Consider the following 18,758-nt stretch of genomic DNA (forward strand, 5'->3'; position numbering starts at 1 on the left):
ACAGGACCCCCCAGCGCACGTCCGACCTCCTTGACGTGCTGTCTTAGACTGATGGCGCCAGCGCGGCGTGCTGACCGGACCCCCCTTCCTTCGTGACGTCATATTCGCCACGGGAGGTTTTCATTGGCTCCCTGTGCCACGTCGCTGTCGGCGACCAATCTGGTGTCACTGACGTCACACAGTTTTGGCGGGAAAACAGAAGAGCCAGCGCCATATTGGCTTCCTAAAGGGCCTAAACCACAGCCCAAAATACTCTTCTTTTATAAATTTCTCGGCACTCCGAGAACACTCCACTCTCCCACATATATCAAATTGATGCCTGCGACCTAGAGAACGCTCGGGTAAAGTGGACATGACTCTTACTGCAGGCGTGGGAGAAATATAAGGGGGGGAACACCGTCACATAGTGGACGCCAAAACCGTCAATCGTTTCAAAGCGTTATATGACAGAGTACTGGGAAGACAGGACACCACAGGCATAGCTCTCATCCTGTAACTACACTTAGGCAATTACAAGAGTATGGTGACATAGGACTTGTCTTTTCATGATCTCTAATATATTCCATTCCTGCTAAGAAAAACTCCATTCTTCAAAGAAATAGGGTAAAGATTATAATTATTACCATATCAAACCTAAACATGCTCTTTATTAAAAGTTGTATTCATAATAAGTATCAGCATTACAATTATTAACCTCTTTCTCCCTTCAGGTATGTTCATGCTCAGGACTGGGAGAGTGCACAGAGAGTGGCAGAGGCACATGACCCAGATTCTGTTGGAGACGTACTTGTGGGCCAGGCCAAGGTAGCTTTTACAGACAGGGATTATCCAAGGGCAGAGGCACTTCTGTTACGTGCTCAGAGGCCAGAACTTGCAGTCAAATTTTACAGGGTAAGTGTGTAAACTGAGTGACTTACAGATGACAAGTACAAATTAGGATTCAATAAGGATTGACTATGTTTACTAATAAAATAAACTTCAACAGTTCAATAAGCAGAAAAATGTGGCCATGGCTTAAGTGTAGGTGGAGAGTGCTCAAGGAAGAAGGGCATCAGCAATGTTCCAAATGCTGAAATGCAACGCAGTTGTGATGAGTCCAGTACCCAGGTGGACTACCTTGAACATGTCCCATGCCCCAAAAAAAAACCCAAACACCAAGGAAATGGAGCAAGATTTTGACATGCAAGGGAGCAAGTTAAAAACCAGAAGACCCAGAAGGATATCAGGAAACCAATGAGTAGGAGAACCTACTGTAGGAACCCAAAACCAAGGGTCCAAAGCCATAGTAAGTGGCTTTTGAGGACCACACCAGAATAGTGTATTTCATTATATTCAAAGAATTATATTTTTTCTTGTACAGAGTTTGGTCTTGAGATGATTGAAAAGTGGGATGGTGCCTGGATAAACTAAATTTTGGGTCCCATAGTGTCCACAGCATTTTGGTCAAGGTGAAAGCTAACTAAAGAACTTCAATACATTGCAGTACTGTACAAATAGATAACATAGTAGTACAGGCATACCTCAGTTTAAGAGTTTAATTGGTTCCTGGAGACGCCTCGTATTCCGAAAACTCGCATTCCGAAGCTAATTTCCCCATAAGAAATAAAGGGAAATTAATTAATCCGTTCCTGACTACCCCAAAAACCCCACATCAAACTAAATTTTTATACCTAATTCATCTAAATAAACCTACAAAACTATGTTCAAGTTATTACTTACCTTGCTGTTGAATGCTGTAGGTGTATGGAAGATGGTGAGGAGGTGGGAGGAAGAGAGGAGTTACTGTTTGGAAGGGGAGTCCCTTTCCATTATCACATCAGGCAGTGAGGACTTCACTGGTATGCACACTGGCACATTTTGCCTGCATACCACTAGGACTTGCTTGTTTTACTAAGAATTTGTCTAATGACACTTGTTTTTCCCTACATTTTAGCACTTGTCTGTAGTAAGACATCACATTATCATTTAAAAGGTCAATGCAACGGCCTGCTACAGCTTTATCTGGGTGAGTTTTTTCAACAAAACTTTGCAGTTCTTCCCATACTTCACACATTTTCTTAATCAAGAAGGGACATCCTCTACTGCCTCTACTCTCAGTTATTTTCTTGGGTTGAACCTTACCAATGGCTTTCTTGAGACCCGTGGCAAGATATATAATGACAACTTTTATGCTCAAATGGCCAAAAAACCGATAAAAAAACTGTAAATCCTTGTGAAGAATTCAGGTGGGATAGTCACTGGACACAAGACACTGGTAAACTGAGGCGCGATCGCCATGCCACCACGCGCCAGTCGGCCTGTACACGTATCAACAAACTCGCGTCCCGAGGTAACCCTCGCCTTCCGAGACATATTTTTGGCGTAAATCCTGCTCGTCTTCCGAAAAACTCGCATACAGGGACACTCGCATTCCGAGGTACCACTGTAATATAAATAATAGCATTAACAGTGACAATGTCTCAGAATATAATTTGAAGACATTATTATTTAGGAATCTATACTTAATACAGTATGTGTATACTGCGTGTTTATTTTATTGTACAGTACTATATTTGGTGCCAGTGACCTCACCATCAAGCAATCAATCTATAAAATAAAATTCCAAAACATTCGAAAGTCACTGCTGTATTATATTTTTCCTTTACAGGACAGCAACCAATGGACTGAGGCATTGAGAGTGTGCAAAGAATACCTTCCACATAAGCTTAGTGCACTTCAGGATGAATATGATCGAAATGTTCTTAGTCGAGGATCACAAGATTCACAAGCTCTCATGAATCAGGCACGCCAGTGGGAGGAATCTGGAGAATATTCTCGAGCAGTTGATTGTTATATGAAGGTTGGTATCCATCAGTATTTTCTGGGGGTGGGGGGGGGAGCCCCTTCGGCTCCCCGGAGCTATCCAGGCTGATATGTATATTATTAGATATTGGCATCAGTCAGTGTTAATGGATTTCAAGGCCTACTGGGAGCCATGAGCAAGAACCTGGCCCCCTCAGAGAGGCACGAGGAGCAATGGCCTATAGAAGTGCACATGTGTTTGGAGCATTCTATGTCTGCCATCGACCAGGCCAGGCACCCAGAAAGGTAAGTGCATAAGGTTGGTCAGGCTGGGGTTGCATCATGTGTTATGTCCGGTTGTGGCTCTCCGCTGTTATTTGTGCGCCATGGCCTCTGTGACCGGGGACCCGCTTTGGGTTACTCCGGTTTTCTTTCTTCCCTGTTCTTGGGTTTGGGTCTCTCAAGTTGTCCACAGGGTTATTCTGTCTCTAGCCAGCCTGTGGTCTATCCCCGTGCCCATGACGTTCGTAAGTTTGCTGCATTGACTGCCGTCTTTGGTAACATGTCCTGGGCTGACATTTGGGCATGGAGATTTTGGCGGTCGAACAGGGTCCTGGCTTCACGCTACCTCGTAAATGTTCCTAGACCTAGTCAGACCTGTATCGCTTTGGGTCGGCGGTTGCAGCCTGTTGTCTCGACTTCCAGTTTACGTGTGATCACCGACCACCTTTTCATTTGCTCATTTTCATATGGGGAATTCTGTCCACTCGTTTGGCCATTTTAGTCGTTTTAACCAGAATAGGGGTTTGTTTTGAGGCAATAACCTTTCTGGATGCCTGGCCCATTCGATGGCAGACATAGAATGCTCTAAATCCCATGTGCATTTCTATAGGCCATTGCTCGTCGTGCCTCTCTGAGGGGGGCCAGGTTCTGGCTTGTGGTTCCCAGTAGGCCTGGAACTCCATTCACAATGATGCCAAAGTCTACTGATATACATATATTAGCCTGGATAGCTCCTAGGAGCCTCCGGGTCTATACCAGAAAATGGCATTTCACTACATTCAACACCTGGTGTTTTAATAGAATTGAGTAGACTGTCCTAGTATTTTTCTCTTTTCATCCTTGTATCAAAATCATAGTAATGTTTATAACAATAAATACATAAAATATTCTTAATTATATATGCAGTATTAAATAGAAAATTTAAAATAATTCATGGTTGATTTAGGTGACCCCAAGTATGACCAGTGATGCAGCATTATTGGAAAAGGCATGGAGCAAAGCTGGAGAATTAGCTGTCAAGTTTCTCTCTGCTGAGAAAGCTGATGAGATATCCCATATTCTTGGTTAGTAAATGTTTTTATGTTTGAAATTTATCTTCATTGTGTTTAACATAGTCATAGCTTTATTAATTCTAACCCTTTAATTAAACTGCTCTGGGCTATATGGGCTTCAACACCCACAGGTGCAACAAAAAAACAATTCAACAAAATATGTTTTTATAAAAGTGTTTATTTGTGTTCCCTGATCTTGGTAAAAATAATAAAAAATTGTACGTGTTATATTTGGCCGCAGTAGGGCAGGGAAATCGCAAAAAAAGTGTGTCAATCATCGCTATACTCTAAAGTATTATGGTCATATTAGTGATTCAATTATTATGTTCATAAAACATTAAACAAATAGTTTTGCTGTTTTTACACAATATACACAGGTTATATATAAGTTTCTGCATGTTTTGTTCACCATAACTGTACAAATAAGCTGGTATGGTTAGTTCAGACTGACAGAGGTCACCACACACAGCTGATGCTCCCTCCTTCCCTCCCTTCCTCCCTCACTGGTTCAAGGCCAGATGCACTAACATTCCTCCTTTAAGTATACTGTGTGTGGTGCTATTACACTATATACACACATTATATATAAGTATCTACATGTTTTGTTTACCATAGCTGTACAACTAAGCTGATATGGTGCCCAAAGAGCATAGTGGCCACCTTTAAACAGCATGACAAGTCATGCAGATGACCCCACCTCCCTCACCAAAATGGCTTCTCCCAACATACTCCTTTTGCTGTTATTACACTATATATACACATGTTATATATAAGTATCTACATTTGTGTTCACCGTAGCAAACCACTAAGCTGGTATGGTGAGTGCAGACAGTAACAGGTGGCCGCAAAGATTCGGCAGACAAAGCTACAGCCCTCATTTCCTCAACATTACTCCTCCAACAATACCACACACAGCCCAAATTATCACAACAATCCTGCTATTATCAGAATCCTGGTAATTTTTTCAGTCAGGGGTCTTCTATAATACTATCATCGTAAAATAATACCAGTTACATACATTTCTGGGGGGAGCCCCATCAGCTCCCCGGAGCTATCCAGGCTGAATGGATATGTATAACTTTCTGGCATCAGTCAAAGTGCTTGGAGTTCTTGCCTACCAGGAACCACGAGCCAGAACCTGGCCCCCCTCAGAGAGGCGCATGGAGCAATGGCCTATAGAACCTCCCCCCCCCCCCCCGTGGTTGGGGTTCTGGATTTTTTGTGTGAAGCGATCTTCCAGTTCTTTTCTCGGCTTACAAGTGTGGGGCAGCTCTAGCGCCTCCTCTGCCTCTGTATTACATGCACCTCGTCTTCTTCTACTGGGCACCCATCTCTGGACATTCTGCACAAGGGATGCTCCTGTTACATTGCAAGGCTCAGCTGTGTCAACACACGGTAGTGTGTCTGTTCTGCAGGTGAGGTTGTACTGTCTGGCGACTGTTGGCCAGATGTTGGTTCTTGCTTTTTGGTGGAGTGTTAGGTATTGTGTGTTTTGCATGGACACTTTGCGTGTGTCTTACAATGACTTGACTTTGTCCATGTATCTTATTCTTAGTTGTACTGTGGGGTACAACCCCGAATTTCGGTGCTTTTTGTTTAGTTTTTTGGCGCCTGGGTCTTTTCTCAATATTTGGACACTCCTTCGTTCCCTCGGTTCGTGCTTTCTGTGTCCTCATTCATTGACTCAGTCTCTATTCTCTGGACACTCCTTCCTTGCCTATCTTCAGTGCCTGGCTGCACCTTTATATCCATGGTGTCCCTCTGTGTATGTGCGACCAACCACAACACACAATGTGGTTAGTCGTGTACATTGCATTACCAGCTGCTACTTGGACCGTATTTCGGGTCTTTTCCATGCCTATTTCCGTTTTTCCTCCTCCTGTGCTACACATAGTTGTGTATCTTGGTCGGTGCTTATTGGTTATACTGATGTTAGGTGCTGGGGGTGGGCCTCTGTCCATGTTCAGTTCCCTGATTTTGGACTACCCCAGTGTTCAGTTTTGGTACTGGGTTCTTTCACTTTTTCTTTGTCTCACTGCAGGCTTCTGTGTTGCAATATCTGCAGGTGGTTGTGGACTTCCGGGCACCCGCTTCTGCCCTACTGGTTGCTTTTCTTGGGACAGGGGTAGCTAGGATTCCAGTCCTGGCTATGGCTTTTCTTTGTTCCTTTTCCGGAACGTACATTTTTGTTTTCCTGTGGTACACGTCCTCTGTAGTTCTCCTCATGTATACTTCGGAGACGCGTGCGTCATTCTTCCCTGCTAGAGCTGGTTGCGCTGTTCCTTCAGGTTGCAGGGTCTGTTTTCACTTCGCGTCTCGCGCTTTGGCTGGTGGTGCTTGTTTTCTTCGCTGGCCTCTGCCTGGGCCCTGGCTCTTCGGTGTTTGGCCTTGTTGGTCCTTTAGGGGTCCTTGGGGGGGGGGGGGTCCTCCCGGACGGAACGTGTCTCTTCACCCGGATTGGTTCCTTTCTGGCTCGCCAAGATTGGGTTCCTGGTTCCCTGGCGGCCATTCCTTCTGGTTCTTTGCCAGCCTTAGTTGGTCGCTGCTTTACTTGGTTTCCGATCTTGAGGGTCTTCCCGCGGCTTTGCCTCTTTCTGCGGATCGGTCCAACCCTGTACGAGACTGGTTCATTCTTCCCCCTCGAGTCTTCATGTCTGGGGTTTTTGTCTCGAGTTTCGTGTCGCTTGTGTGGGCACTGGTGGCTTCGTTGTTGGGCTCCCAACTGCATGCTTCGTCTCGGCGGCAGTGTGTAGTTTCCTGGCGGTCCTTTTGTTTTTCCTATCACTGCGAAGGGTTCTTCGGTCTCTGATAGGGTTGTCTTGTCTTTCTCTTCAGGGTTGCTCCGGGATTGTCGTTTAGTGTCATGTACTGTCACCTCGTCTTAGGTGGCGCTGGCAGGGCCGGTCCAGCTTGTGTTCTGTATTGCTGTTCCTTCTGCTCCGTTCCGCTTGCTGTCTTGGGCATTGTTTCACCTTCGGCCTGCTCTTACACTTCCGGTGCCGTCCTGGTCATTGACCTGGGTGGTCTATTTTCTTTCTTCTCCTCAGTTTTCGTGATCCCTTCGTTTTTTTTTTTTGAGGTCTCCTTTTTCTGTTGGCGTTGACCTCTGGGGGTCGGGTCGGGGAATTTCTGGCTCTCCTCTGGCACCCGTGTTTTTTCTGCCTCGTTTGGCCCTAGTGGTAGGTTGTTCATTTGCTGCAATCTCCTTCTTTTCTAATGATTTTTGAGTCTGCTGTTTTCGGAGGGGTCCTTGGGATGTTGCTTGGTTGGTCAGGCCGGGGGCGCTTCATTGTTGTTCGGTTGTGGCTCTTCACTGTTCTCTGCACGTCTTGGCCTCTGGGGCCATGGACACGTTTTGGTTTGCCTGGGTACCCTTCCTTCCCTCCTTCCTGTTCTGGGGTTTGGGCCTCTCGGGGTCATCTGCAGGGTCCTTTATTTTCGTCTGTGGTATTGTTTTTGTGTTAGGGCACGTTGCGTCCGCCTCCTGGATCCTTCCCTTTTCCTTATCTTTGGGGAGGTAGCTCCGGGAAGACGACGGGACTCACCCAGAAAACGAGCGTTGAATCTAATGAAATGCCATTTTCTGGGGAGTCCCGGAGACTCCCCGGCATCCCTCCCTCCCTCCGGTCGGCGGTGTTTTGGTGTTGATGCCTCACTAGGCATCACATTGTGATGCAAAGAATTGCATCAATGTTGCAAAAAAGGGAAAAACAATCTTCAATGGAACGTTTCCTTGAGAGAAAAGTGAGAAAATCAAGCAGTGAGCCACAACTAGGACCTAGTGGTATGTAGGAAAAACGTGCCAGAGAGTGCACTCCAGAAAAATCTTTACTGCCTGATGTTATAATGGAAGGGGACTCCCCTTCCAAACAGTAACACCTCTTCTCCTCCCCCTCCTCACCATCTTCCATACACCAACAGGAGTCATCAGCAAGGGTAAGTAATAACTTGAACATACTTTTGAAGTGTAGATTTGGATGAATTATGTATAAAATTTAATTTGAAGTGAGGTTTTTGGGTAGTCAGGAATGGATTAATTCATTTCCCATTATTTCTTATGGGGAAATTAGCTTCGGTTTACGAGCTGTCTCCAGGAACGGATTGAACTCTTAAACCGATGTACCCCTGTAGTTACATATCAGCTTGGATAGCTCCATGAAGCCTCCGGGTCTCACCCAGAAAATGGTGTTTCATTACATTCAAGGGTGGGTTTTTCTTTCTTCTAATTTTGGTATACTGTATTTAATGCCTCTAACCTCTCTACGTACCTCTTATTCTTCATTTTCGGAAGCCATTTAGTTGCGTGTCTTTGCACCTTTTCTAGTTTACTAATGTACTTCTTAAGATACGGGCACCATTATCATGTGTGTGTGTTTTAATACTACTTGCATTTATACTTTGTTATCCTTCTATTCCTCTTGCCAGGTCCACGCCTTTTGGAAATCAAGCGTTATTCAGCTGCTGCTCAGTTGTTCCTTGCTGGTGATCAAATTAAGGAAGCCATAGATGCATTCATCATGGGACAGGAATGGGGTAAAGCAAAGAAAGTTGCAAAAGAGTTGGATCCTCGGTAGGTGTTGCATATTATCCTATTTATTCGCTGTCATTAATTCAAAACCCTCCGAGTTAATTTTATAAGTAGCAATATCATTATCTCTTAATTAAAACAGTAGGTTGATCAGACCACACACTAGAAGGTGAAAGGACGACAACGTTTCGGTCCGTCCTGGACCATTCTCAAGTTGATTCTTAAAACAGTAGTATTCAATTCCCATTATTGAGTGGGAAGAGGCAGTGATAAGTTTCTTCTTTGATTTAAGCTAATTTACAGATTATAATTACAGTATAATCATATTCCTATTGTCTTGTCAGAAAGATATATCGTTTATAAATAGTTGTGTAGATAAGGAAGATGTGCATTTCTAGTTAAACTGATTGGGAGCGGTGACTCCAGAACCAAGAATGGCTTGTTAGCAGTACCCTGTGTTATAGTGGTTAGCATACTCGCCTCACAAACAATCATTCATCCCTGTGTACCCAGCATGAATTGAGGACTTCGATGTAAGTAACCTGTTGCTCTTCCTAATCTACATGAATGACCTACCCAAGGCCGTTAGCTTATACATGTCAGTGTTTGCAGACAATGTAAACCCAGAGTAAAAAATGAGAACTCTTTAAGAGTGCTGCAGGAAGGCCTTGACAAATTTCAGGAATATAAAATGGAGGAAGATGACATGAGACCAGAAGGAAACTACATCATAAAGGAAAGGACTCAAAAAGATAAATTTTTTTAAATGTATCTGTTTGCATCTGCATAAAATCACAACCTTCCTAAGCATATAACTCTGTTCAACTATTGTGATACATTTGTAATGGAGGCTTTGCATCTTAATTGGAACAAGTATGAGACAGTTTATCCATTTCACTCCAAATGCTTTCCTAGAGGCGATTTGTAGGCCATGTCAATTTCCTTGCTTCCATCCTCATAGCCAGTTTAATCGCTGCACTGCGACACCCGACAAAACACTGGGTATGATGGCGGTGCGCCACCCGACTCTTAAGCAATGTTAGGATATCGTAAGATTCAAAACGTTCGCGTGGTAGGTTGGGTATGAGATGGATGCCTGGGACCTCCAGTGAGAGGCAGCCATCTTGAAAAAAAATTCACAGCATGCCCTAGGGCTACTGGTGGGTACAGTTCTGAATGAGCACCCATGGGTGGTGCACACGCCTCTGGCTCCTAATTTCCTGTCGGACATGTTAAAATATCACTCTCTGACGGTGATATTCAGACCTTATAGTTTGAAGAAGATAAGGGTAGTGATATTGATAAATCAAGGCACAATAAAGACCTAACACAAGTGTCAGAGACAAGTGATACAACATGGATGAGAACAATACGAGCGTATCCAGTAGAGGTTGAGCACCAGGCATGCTTGTGACCTCCCAGGCCATCGCACTCCCCATTATCACCACCTCTGTCATCTCCAATTTTTTAATAAAGTGATACTATAGATGAATCGTTTTCTGGGGTTCAGTGATGCTGCTTCTGATACATGTATCGTAGATGAACAGTGTTAGCGGCTTCCTTGGTTGTGTTACTATGCCAGTGGTGGTTGTGCCAGTACAAGGAGCAAGTGTGAATTCACGAGGGAGGACTGATAATTTTGTACCACACAAACCGCAATTTGATGATACTGATGTTGGTGTTGCACCTACTTTCCCATATACAGGTGAAGATATGAGTGAAAGTGAATATTTTATGGCTTATTTTGATGAGCCATTCATGCCATATTTTGTTGATAAAACCAACAGGTGTGCATTGTAACTGCAACTTATTGTACGGGGCTTATTACCTGCTTCACGGATAACATGATGGAAGGACACCACTGTGGCTGAATTGAATGTGTTCTTAGTTCTGTGTTAGCTTATGAAACATTCCATTAAACATGTAATACAAGATTATTGGAACCAATTTTTGTTCTGTTCTAAGCCCAGTGTTCAACAAGTACATGTCATGAGACAGGTTCCTGATATTTCTTTGGTGCCTACACTTTGACAATATTGCAAATGTTGTCAACATTCTAGACTTTGGAAAGTGCAAAAAGTGTTCATCGATATCAGACAAATTTTGAGATTGCTTTGTACCAGGAGAGAATTTTGTCATTGATCTTTTCCTAGATCTTTTCAAGACTTCCTTACACTTCATAAGCTTGGCTACATACCACCTACAGGAACTAAAACCAAAGTTATACGTGAGTGCATTGTTTACAAGCACACAGAACAAAGAAACATGAAGTAAAAATCTCTGTACCTGGTATATCAACCAGGTGCATCAAGTTCAAAGTCACGCTGTGTACCATGGACTGCTTCTTTGATTATCACTCACTTCTGAAGTACTGTGTGTGTAATACAGTGTATGACTGTGTAAACAGTGTGAGTGTACAGTGTGAATAAATTGAATATGGAACAAGTAATAGTGTGACAATAAAAAAGTTTGTGGACTCATTAGTGACACATGTTTCAGAGTTCCTTGAAACATTATGAACGTTTTACTGTGTACATATTGTTAAGGACACAAATGTGCATCATATATAATAAAAAAAAAGTAATTAGAAAGCATTGAAAAAAATAATGAAAATTTATTTGTGGCAACTCGCGAGTTTTGAATCGTCCACTCGACTGCCTCTGGGAGCTTCCTGCCCGAGCGAACACGTATCAGTCATGTCACATTGCATCTTCTCCACGTCGCCACAGCTAAAGTAAGTTGTTTTCTGTTGGGAGCCCCTATGGCTCCCTGGAACTGTCAAGCTAATATGTGATACATTAGACCAGGGCTTTAGTTCTGCCTACCAGGGACCACGAGCCAGAACCTGTGGTTGGGGGGTTTACCTTATCTGCCATCAATTGGGGTTAGGCAAGATAACCTCAAGATAAGCACCCAGAAAGGTAGGTGTAACAAAACAGACCCCCACAAGGTAAGAAAAATGCAAACGAAAGCCGAACAGAGGGACTCAATTCCCAAAGAAACAAACAAACATCGCACCACACCATTGCCTCACTTGTTTGCGAAGCTTCCCCATCCTCCCCTGTGAGTACTACCCTTGCGTGTTAGGGTTTTCTTCCCCTGGTGCATTCGGTAACCAGTTCCTTAGGGGTTTTTGCTGCTCGGCAGGAGGAGAAGGCTTGAATGCCTCTGTCCCCAACCTGAATGGGGGCAATCCTTGAAGCCACCCTAGTCTCATCACCAACTAAACCCCACCCCGACCCCAAAACCCGCAGACGGTTCGGAGCCGGGAACAGGGAGGGAGGGGGTAAGAAGGGCAAACAATGCCTAACCAAAACGGGGCAGCCTCGGGTCATCCGGGTGGGAAACCAACCTAGCGTGATGCAGCAACCTAAACCTAGCATGCAACGCGGATGATGCCTGTATCCTAACAATAATGGCATCTGAATCGTACTGGAAAATAAGCAGAGAACACGACTCGCAAGACTTCGGGTCAAATGTGTCATTGACTCAACTGGCAGCATGATTGAGGCAAAAGTGGTGCCCAAAGTGGTGACTAAAGCACTGGTCTAATGTATCGCATATTAGCCCGATAGCTCCAGGAAGCCTCCGGGGCTCACCCAGAAAATGGCATTTCATTACCTTCAACACTAGTTTTTTATATATATTACATGTACATGTTCAGGGAAGAGTTTTAAACAATTTAAAAAGAAAACAAATTTTTTAACAACACTTTATTTTCCACACACCACCAGAATGTCACAATAAAATCCGCGCAGCACGAAAGTTAAGCTTGATTCTCAGCCCTGCTCTCCAGGTGTCCAAACACAGTTTTTTCCCTCACATCAACTTTCGATGTTATATCAATACTGTTCTCGTACTTCCAGGCTCTCCACTGATCATTGTGTGTGAATTCTATAGGGCTTTTCTGTCATTCTGTTGACTCAAACAATCTTCCAGATATTTCACATGCACCAAAATGTTGACATTTACCAAAGAATTCAATTTGTTGATTTTGGTATTGCTTATGTACAGCACTACTATATGCAACATTTACAATGCCTTATTACCTCCCTGATTTATTTGCAAATTTTGTTTCTCAGATATGAATCCTATGTTGATTCATCATATAAAGACTTCTTGAAAAATGAGGGTAAAGCTGAAGCTCTAGCAGATGTGGACTTAGCCGGGGCTTTAGAAATGTATGTTGAGGCTGGGCAGTGGTCCCGAGCATTGGACACTGCTGCCTCCCATGGCCCACAGTTGTTACATAAATATCTTGCAAAATATGCTACAAGTCTTATCAAGGTAAGTAAAAAGCAAAAGAACGAGTGTAAATATAATCAGAGGGTCCTGGTAGTGCAGTCGGGTTTGTTCTTGACTCACAGTCGAGAATTCCGGGTTGAAAGCTTGTGTGGGATAGAAATGGTTGGGTGCGTTTCCTATTACCTAATGCCTCTGTTCACCTAGCCTAGCGGTAAATTAGGTACCCAGGAGTTACAGCTTGTTGTGGGGTTGCATCCTGGGAAGGGTCAGTAATTCGATCCAGGGGGAGGGGGGACCGCGATATAAGCCTAACATGTACCATATATATAAAATGGCTGCCTGACCCCAACACAATGAATCATTATTATAAACCATGCATATATGTAACCTATTTCTGTGGGGAGCCCTGTCGGCTCTCTGAAGCTATCATACGCTGATCAGTGCCATTAGTCTATTTGCTTACTGGGGACCATGAACCAAACATAGTCCCCTCAGAGAGGCGTGGGGAGCGATGGCCTATGATCACTTTACATTTAAGGGTTATCAGTTTTGCCACCACCTAGGGAAGGCACCCAGAAAATTAGAGGAATCAAAACAAACCACTGCATGGTTAAAAATGTGACTACAGCCCCAAAATAGACACAAGAACTCCCAAACAATGAAAACCAAAATCAAGTAAGTAAGTATCAAAAGAAGGCACCAAACCGGGAACGCTATGTAGCACCATCAAATGTGTGGAATAATCAGAGGGCACTAAATATCACCAAGGATGCCAATACGAGCACAGAAACGCATAAGGCGAACGATATCAAAAGTATCCGATTCACCAAGAATTCTATCAAGGGACAAGCGACGACGGGGGGTCGGTCGGAAAACAAGACACACGCTCGTCCCGGAAGTCAGGACATTCAACAAGGATATGCACGACTGTAAGAGGAACAATGCAATTTGGACAATAAGGAGCAGGGCAGCGCTCCATTAAGTGACTATGAGTTAAGCGAGTATGGCCAATACGCAACCTCGCCAGAACCGTTTCCCATCGCCGGTTACGGTGGTAGGACAGCCACGAGAACACACAACTCTTAAGAGTACGCAGTTTGTTATCAGTAACAGAAGACCAACAAGCCTGCCAACGGGCATTTATGGAGGAATGAATAACTGGGTAAAAGTCGGAATAAGGAATACTTTTACAAGAGATGGCAAACACTTTGTCTGGCCCTCGGGATTTGTTTGGCTTGAGTTTCACTATTTGTTTAATAACATCCTCCTTGGTAACTGCTAAACTAGTCAACTTGTCTTCATCCAAACAAGTCATATAGACTTGTTTTTGTCTTGTAGACAAAAAAAAATTTTGATTTTGTTGTGCCTGTGGGTGTTAAAGCCATTTGGACCCCTAGCGGTTTGAGGGTTAAGAGAGTATTCATTTAAATACTTTAGTGATGTGAAAGGGTAGTAACAATTGATAAGGTGAAGATAATGGAAGTTTTTTAAAAGGCAATGGGAGACCAATACAGTAGTGAAAAGATAGTTATGATATATGCTTAGTGTATTTGAAAAAGATGAACTGATAATACAGTACATGCTAATGTGAATAAAGTTAATGATTTAAATTTTAGAGATGAACACAAGTCATTACCATCAACTTTATAACAGTTTTATTAGTATTCTTCCCTAAATAATATTAAATTTAAAGTTTCTAGAAAAGAATGACTATAGGGGGTGTTATGTACTGCAGAATTTAATCATAAGAATATATCTTAGAGCAGCTTTCAGATCTTTTACTTAACCTCAAAATAGTTAGTTGTATATTTAAAATTATATACTGTAGTTTATTTAAGTGTACAGTACTTTAATGCCATGCCATTTTGCAGGATGGTCAAGCTGTTGAAGCCCTGGGTTTGTATAAGCAGTATGGGGCTCCAGCTGTTGCACAGAACTACAACATATACCGACGTTTAACACAAGATTTAATGAGTTTGCATGAATTATGTTCAGCACAGGCTTATCGCACTTGGGCAGATCTGCGAGATCTCCTCTTCTCATTGGTAGAGGACCTGAGGCAACATGAGGATACAGACGGTGTCATGGTAAGTTTTTCCTCTGCTTTCACATTACAATTTATTTATGTCACTGGCATAAATGATCTGATTTAACATGTTCATATCATGGCTAGAGGTGTTCAGGGTTCCCCTGTTACCCCAGCAAGCAACTCATTGCAGTTGCCTTCAAAGTGTGCACTTACCTGGTAGATGTGACTTTTACAAAATATTATTTTTCTTCCCAGCTGCAGTCTGAGTTGGCTAGGCTGCATAAAATGTTTACACTGCTTCTGTGAGACTTGGTTTCTGACTTTTTCTCGTAACACTTCCGCGTCCTCGGCGTGCGCTCCCCAGCCCACCCGAAGGTGGGCCTGGCATTTCCCGTGAGCATGCACCCACACTAAAATGTTTGTACGCTTTTCAGTTTTCTCGCATCAAATTTCATGTTACATCGTTCATTTTGATACTAAATTGTTAGCAATAGAATTTTCTAAAGGGATATACGTACTGTGGTACCTCAGTTTACGAGTGCCCCTTGAACTTTTCGGGTTACGAGCCCAATTTCTCCGGAAAATTTGAACCGGGTTACGAACTTTACCTCAGGATACGAGTTTGTTGATACGCATATGGGCGACCTAGCGCATGGTGGCACAGCAGTCATGCCTCAATTTACCAGTGCCTCCCACCTAGTGACTATCCCGCCTGAATTCTTTACAAGGATCTACATTTTTTTTTTCTGATTTTTAGCTATTTGAACATATAGTTGTTGTTATATATCTCGACATGGGTCCCAAGAAAACCAGTGGTAAGGTTCAACCTAAGAAAATAGTTGTGTGAAGTATGGGAAGAACTGCAAAGTTTTGTTGAAAAAATTCACCCAGATAAAGCAGTAGCAGTCCGTTGCATTGACCTTTTAAATGACAATGTGATGTCTCACTACAGACAAGTGTTAAAATGTAGGGAAAAACAAGTGTCTTTAGACAGATTCTTAGTAAGACAAGCAAGCAGTGAGCCATAACCAGGTCCTAGTGGTATGCAGGCAAAATGTACAAGAGAGTGCACCCCCAGAGAAATTCTCACTGCCTGAGGTTATAATGGAAGGGGGACTTTCATTTGGAATTTTTAACAAATATTTTAATTTTGGACGCAACATGTGTCCCTGCCAGTCATTCGTAAGAGTTATTTATGGACGCAATATCAGTCCCTTTCTGACGAAAGTGTTAACATTTTAATGTTCTGACCAGTTCAGCTTATGTTACTGTTAAAAGAAAACAAGCATGACTTTCATACTTTTTCAGTAGATAATTTGCAAAGCATAATAAAAATTCTCACAAATAGAGCAATATTGTCTTGAGTGGTAGATTGTTGGCCGAGCTGATCTTTGGATGGTTCCCTGATAAGCAATGCCCATACTGAACTCCAAAAACAGTGTTGAATGTACTGAAACTCCTCTTCCTGGTAGAGTTCTGATGACTCTCTGTAGCTATCTTAGTGAGATTGCTCCATACTACCAGTCACCTCAGTCGCAGGAGTTCTGTTTGGCCTACTGCAGACCAGGGCCAGAATCTGGTCTCCTCTCACAGAGGTGTAGATAGCAAATGACAGAATTTCATTTCACTGTGAAAGCATCCTGAAAATCAGCAAAGCTTTATAAACAACTGCTGGGTTAAAAAAAACTTGAAGCGTCAAAACTTCTGCTAGACATCATCCCAAATGGATCAATCTAGACAAAAGTCCCTCGAGACTAGCTAGATCCCAGTAGTACCGAATGCTGCCATCAGGTGCCCCAGAGCTCAGTTCAATGCCAGCACACATTTCATTTCTGGAGCCCATAAAATATCACAACAAACTGATGACTATGGAAAGGAGGGAAATGGAGCCACAGGAGCTCTACCAGAAAGAAGTATTTCATTCCATTGAATGCTGTTTTTGGGGGGGGGGGAAGACTAGTGGGTATTATGCACATTTGCTGCCGGCTTCTCCTTTTCTAGCAAAGAACAGGTAGGTTGGCTTCTGGAGTTTTTTTTTTGTGGGGGGGGCTATTGTTGCTTGGTTGGCTCAGCCAGGAGTCCATCATCTGTTGTCTGGTAGCAGCTCTCTGTTACTAATTTTCATGCCACTGGTTCTACTTAAATGGATGCCTTGTAAGTTGACCATGTTTTCTTGGTCCCTTGTTCTAAAGCTCATATTTCCCAGGTCGTCCATAGTGGTACAGGTATTCAGTCTGGCCAGTCTGAGGTGTTTGGTGTATTTTCCTGGGCCTCGATGCCTTTGTGTGACCTTGGGTTGTGTCTCTTGGTCAGGGTCTTGTCCTCATCCTGACTCCTGCAGTGCTTCCTCCTCCCTGGTAAGTTCCCATGAGTATCTCCCTCTCCCTGGGTACAGTAGTTAGTTTCAGGGAATAGAATCAGGGAACCCCAATGGTTTCCCGATCACTTCCTTCCCTTCTAGGTCATTGGGTGGATGTCTACATCTGCTCTAGAACTGACAGCTCAGACCCGTGGTGAGATCCAACATGTGGTGAGTTACTGCCTCCATCCAAATAAGTGGGGAAGGTGGGGCAAACGAGCTTGCTTTAGTTCTGAGAGATTACGATCTTTATTTACATAGTTGAGGGAGTTCTTTAGGCATGTTTTAAGGTTTCGGTCTCCTTTTCAATCCAACAGTAATTAATTTGCTTTAACTCAGACTTTCTGATTGACTTCGCCAGTGCGATAGCATAAAATATGTCACTGCTCCCTGCGCATCTATGAGGGGGCCAGATTTTGGCTATTGTCCCCAGTAGGCCTATAGAACTCTTTTAGAATGGAGCAGTCTGAGCAACATAGTTCAGAGAACCACTTGGGCTCTACCAGAAAGAGGCATTTCATTAAATTCAATCCTGGGGTTTTGTTACAATTGAATTGTTGTCATTCATTACAGAAAGAATTTGAGATGCTGTTACTTCAAGCCCATTATCTGGCAGCACGCTCAGCTTACATGGCTACACCACAACTAGAAATATTAGTTGCAAAAGTGTCAGTTTCCTTACTGCGCCACATTGATATTTTACCAGCAGATAAAGCTTTCTATGAAGCAGGAATGGCTTGTAAGGTTAGTGTAATAGTTAAGTGCATGCTTTTGTTTGTGCATTTAAAATAATTGTAATGTAAAGTTTAATTTACTGTATTCCAACTTCTGAAAATACTGCAGTCTAGTCTGACAAAGAAGACATTTTCTTTGGCATCATCAGTATAGCAACTGAGATCATGGCTAAATATTATTAGTCACTGTGAATATTCTGTGTTTCAGGAGGTTGGATGGAAAAACATGGCATTTGTATTCTTAAATCGATTTTTGGACTTGTGTGAAGCCATTGAGGAGGGTTCACTTGACTCACTTGATCATTCTGACTTCTTGGACACTGACATTCCTTATGAGATTCCTCTACCAGAGTCTCTGACCATACCTGAACCACTGAGGGAAGAAGCCAAGGAATGGGTGTTGGCAGTATCAATGGACCAGCAAGTGGAACAGGTACAAAATTATTTTAAGGGTACAAAATTGTAATTAATATACTGTATAAACTACAAACTATTATCTCCTGATTGAATTGCAGTCTAAAATAAATAATAAATGGCTTCTGTGGTAAGTTTGTAAGTTGTTGCAATTTTAAAAAGACAACAAAGATGAAATGCTGCTTTCTGAGCTAGACAGTCTCCTATCCATGAAAAAGGCAGGCTTTCCAAAGTGCAGTCAGGACTGGTCGACATTTTGTCCCAGCACAGCATGGATAATCTTTAATGTTGTTACTGGGTCACAAAAGTTAAGGTAGATTCTGAAGAAGTGTCT

The 18,758-nt window shown here is 43.0% G+C and overlaps 1 protein-coding gene across 1 annotated transcript in view; it reads left to right on the top strand.

Annotated features, from left to right (window-relative positions):
- The window catches only part of Oseg2 (intraflagellar transport protein Oseg2), a 120,789-nt gene that overhangs the window by 94,425 nt on the left and 7,606 nt on the right, over positions 1–18,758 (top strand). Inside the window, exons 24-31 of the mRNA XM_045765703.2 lie at positions 711–891; positions 2,648–2,839; positions 4,010–4,127; positions 8,541–8,685; positions 12,726–12,930; positions 14,760–14,975; positions 17,850–18,020; positions 18,219–18,443. Of these exons, the coding sequence (XP_045621659.1) occupies positions 711–891; positions 2,648–2,839; positions 4,010–4,127; positions 8,541–8,685; positions 12,726–12,930; positions 14,760–14,975; positions 17,850–18,020; positions 18,219–18,443 (1,453 nt within the window). The remainder of the gene's footprint in view (positions 1–710; positions 892–2,647; positions 2,840–4,009; positions 4,128–8,540; positions 8,686–12,725; positions 12,931–14,759; positions 14,976–17,849; positions 18,021–18,218; positions 18,444–18,758) is intronic.

The sequence above is a fragment of the Procambarus clarkii genome, chromosome 17 (assembly GCF_040958095.1).
Source record: "Procambarus clarkii isolate CNS0578487 chromosome 17, FALCON_Pclarkii_2.0, whole genome shotgun sequence".
Classification (NCBI taxonomy): Eukaryota; Metazoa; Arthropoda; class Malacostraca; order Decapoda; family Cambaridae; genus Procambarus; species Procambarus clarkii.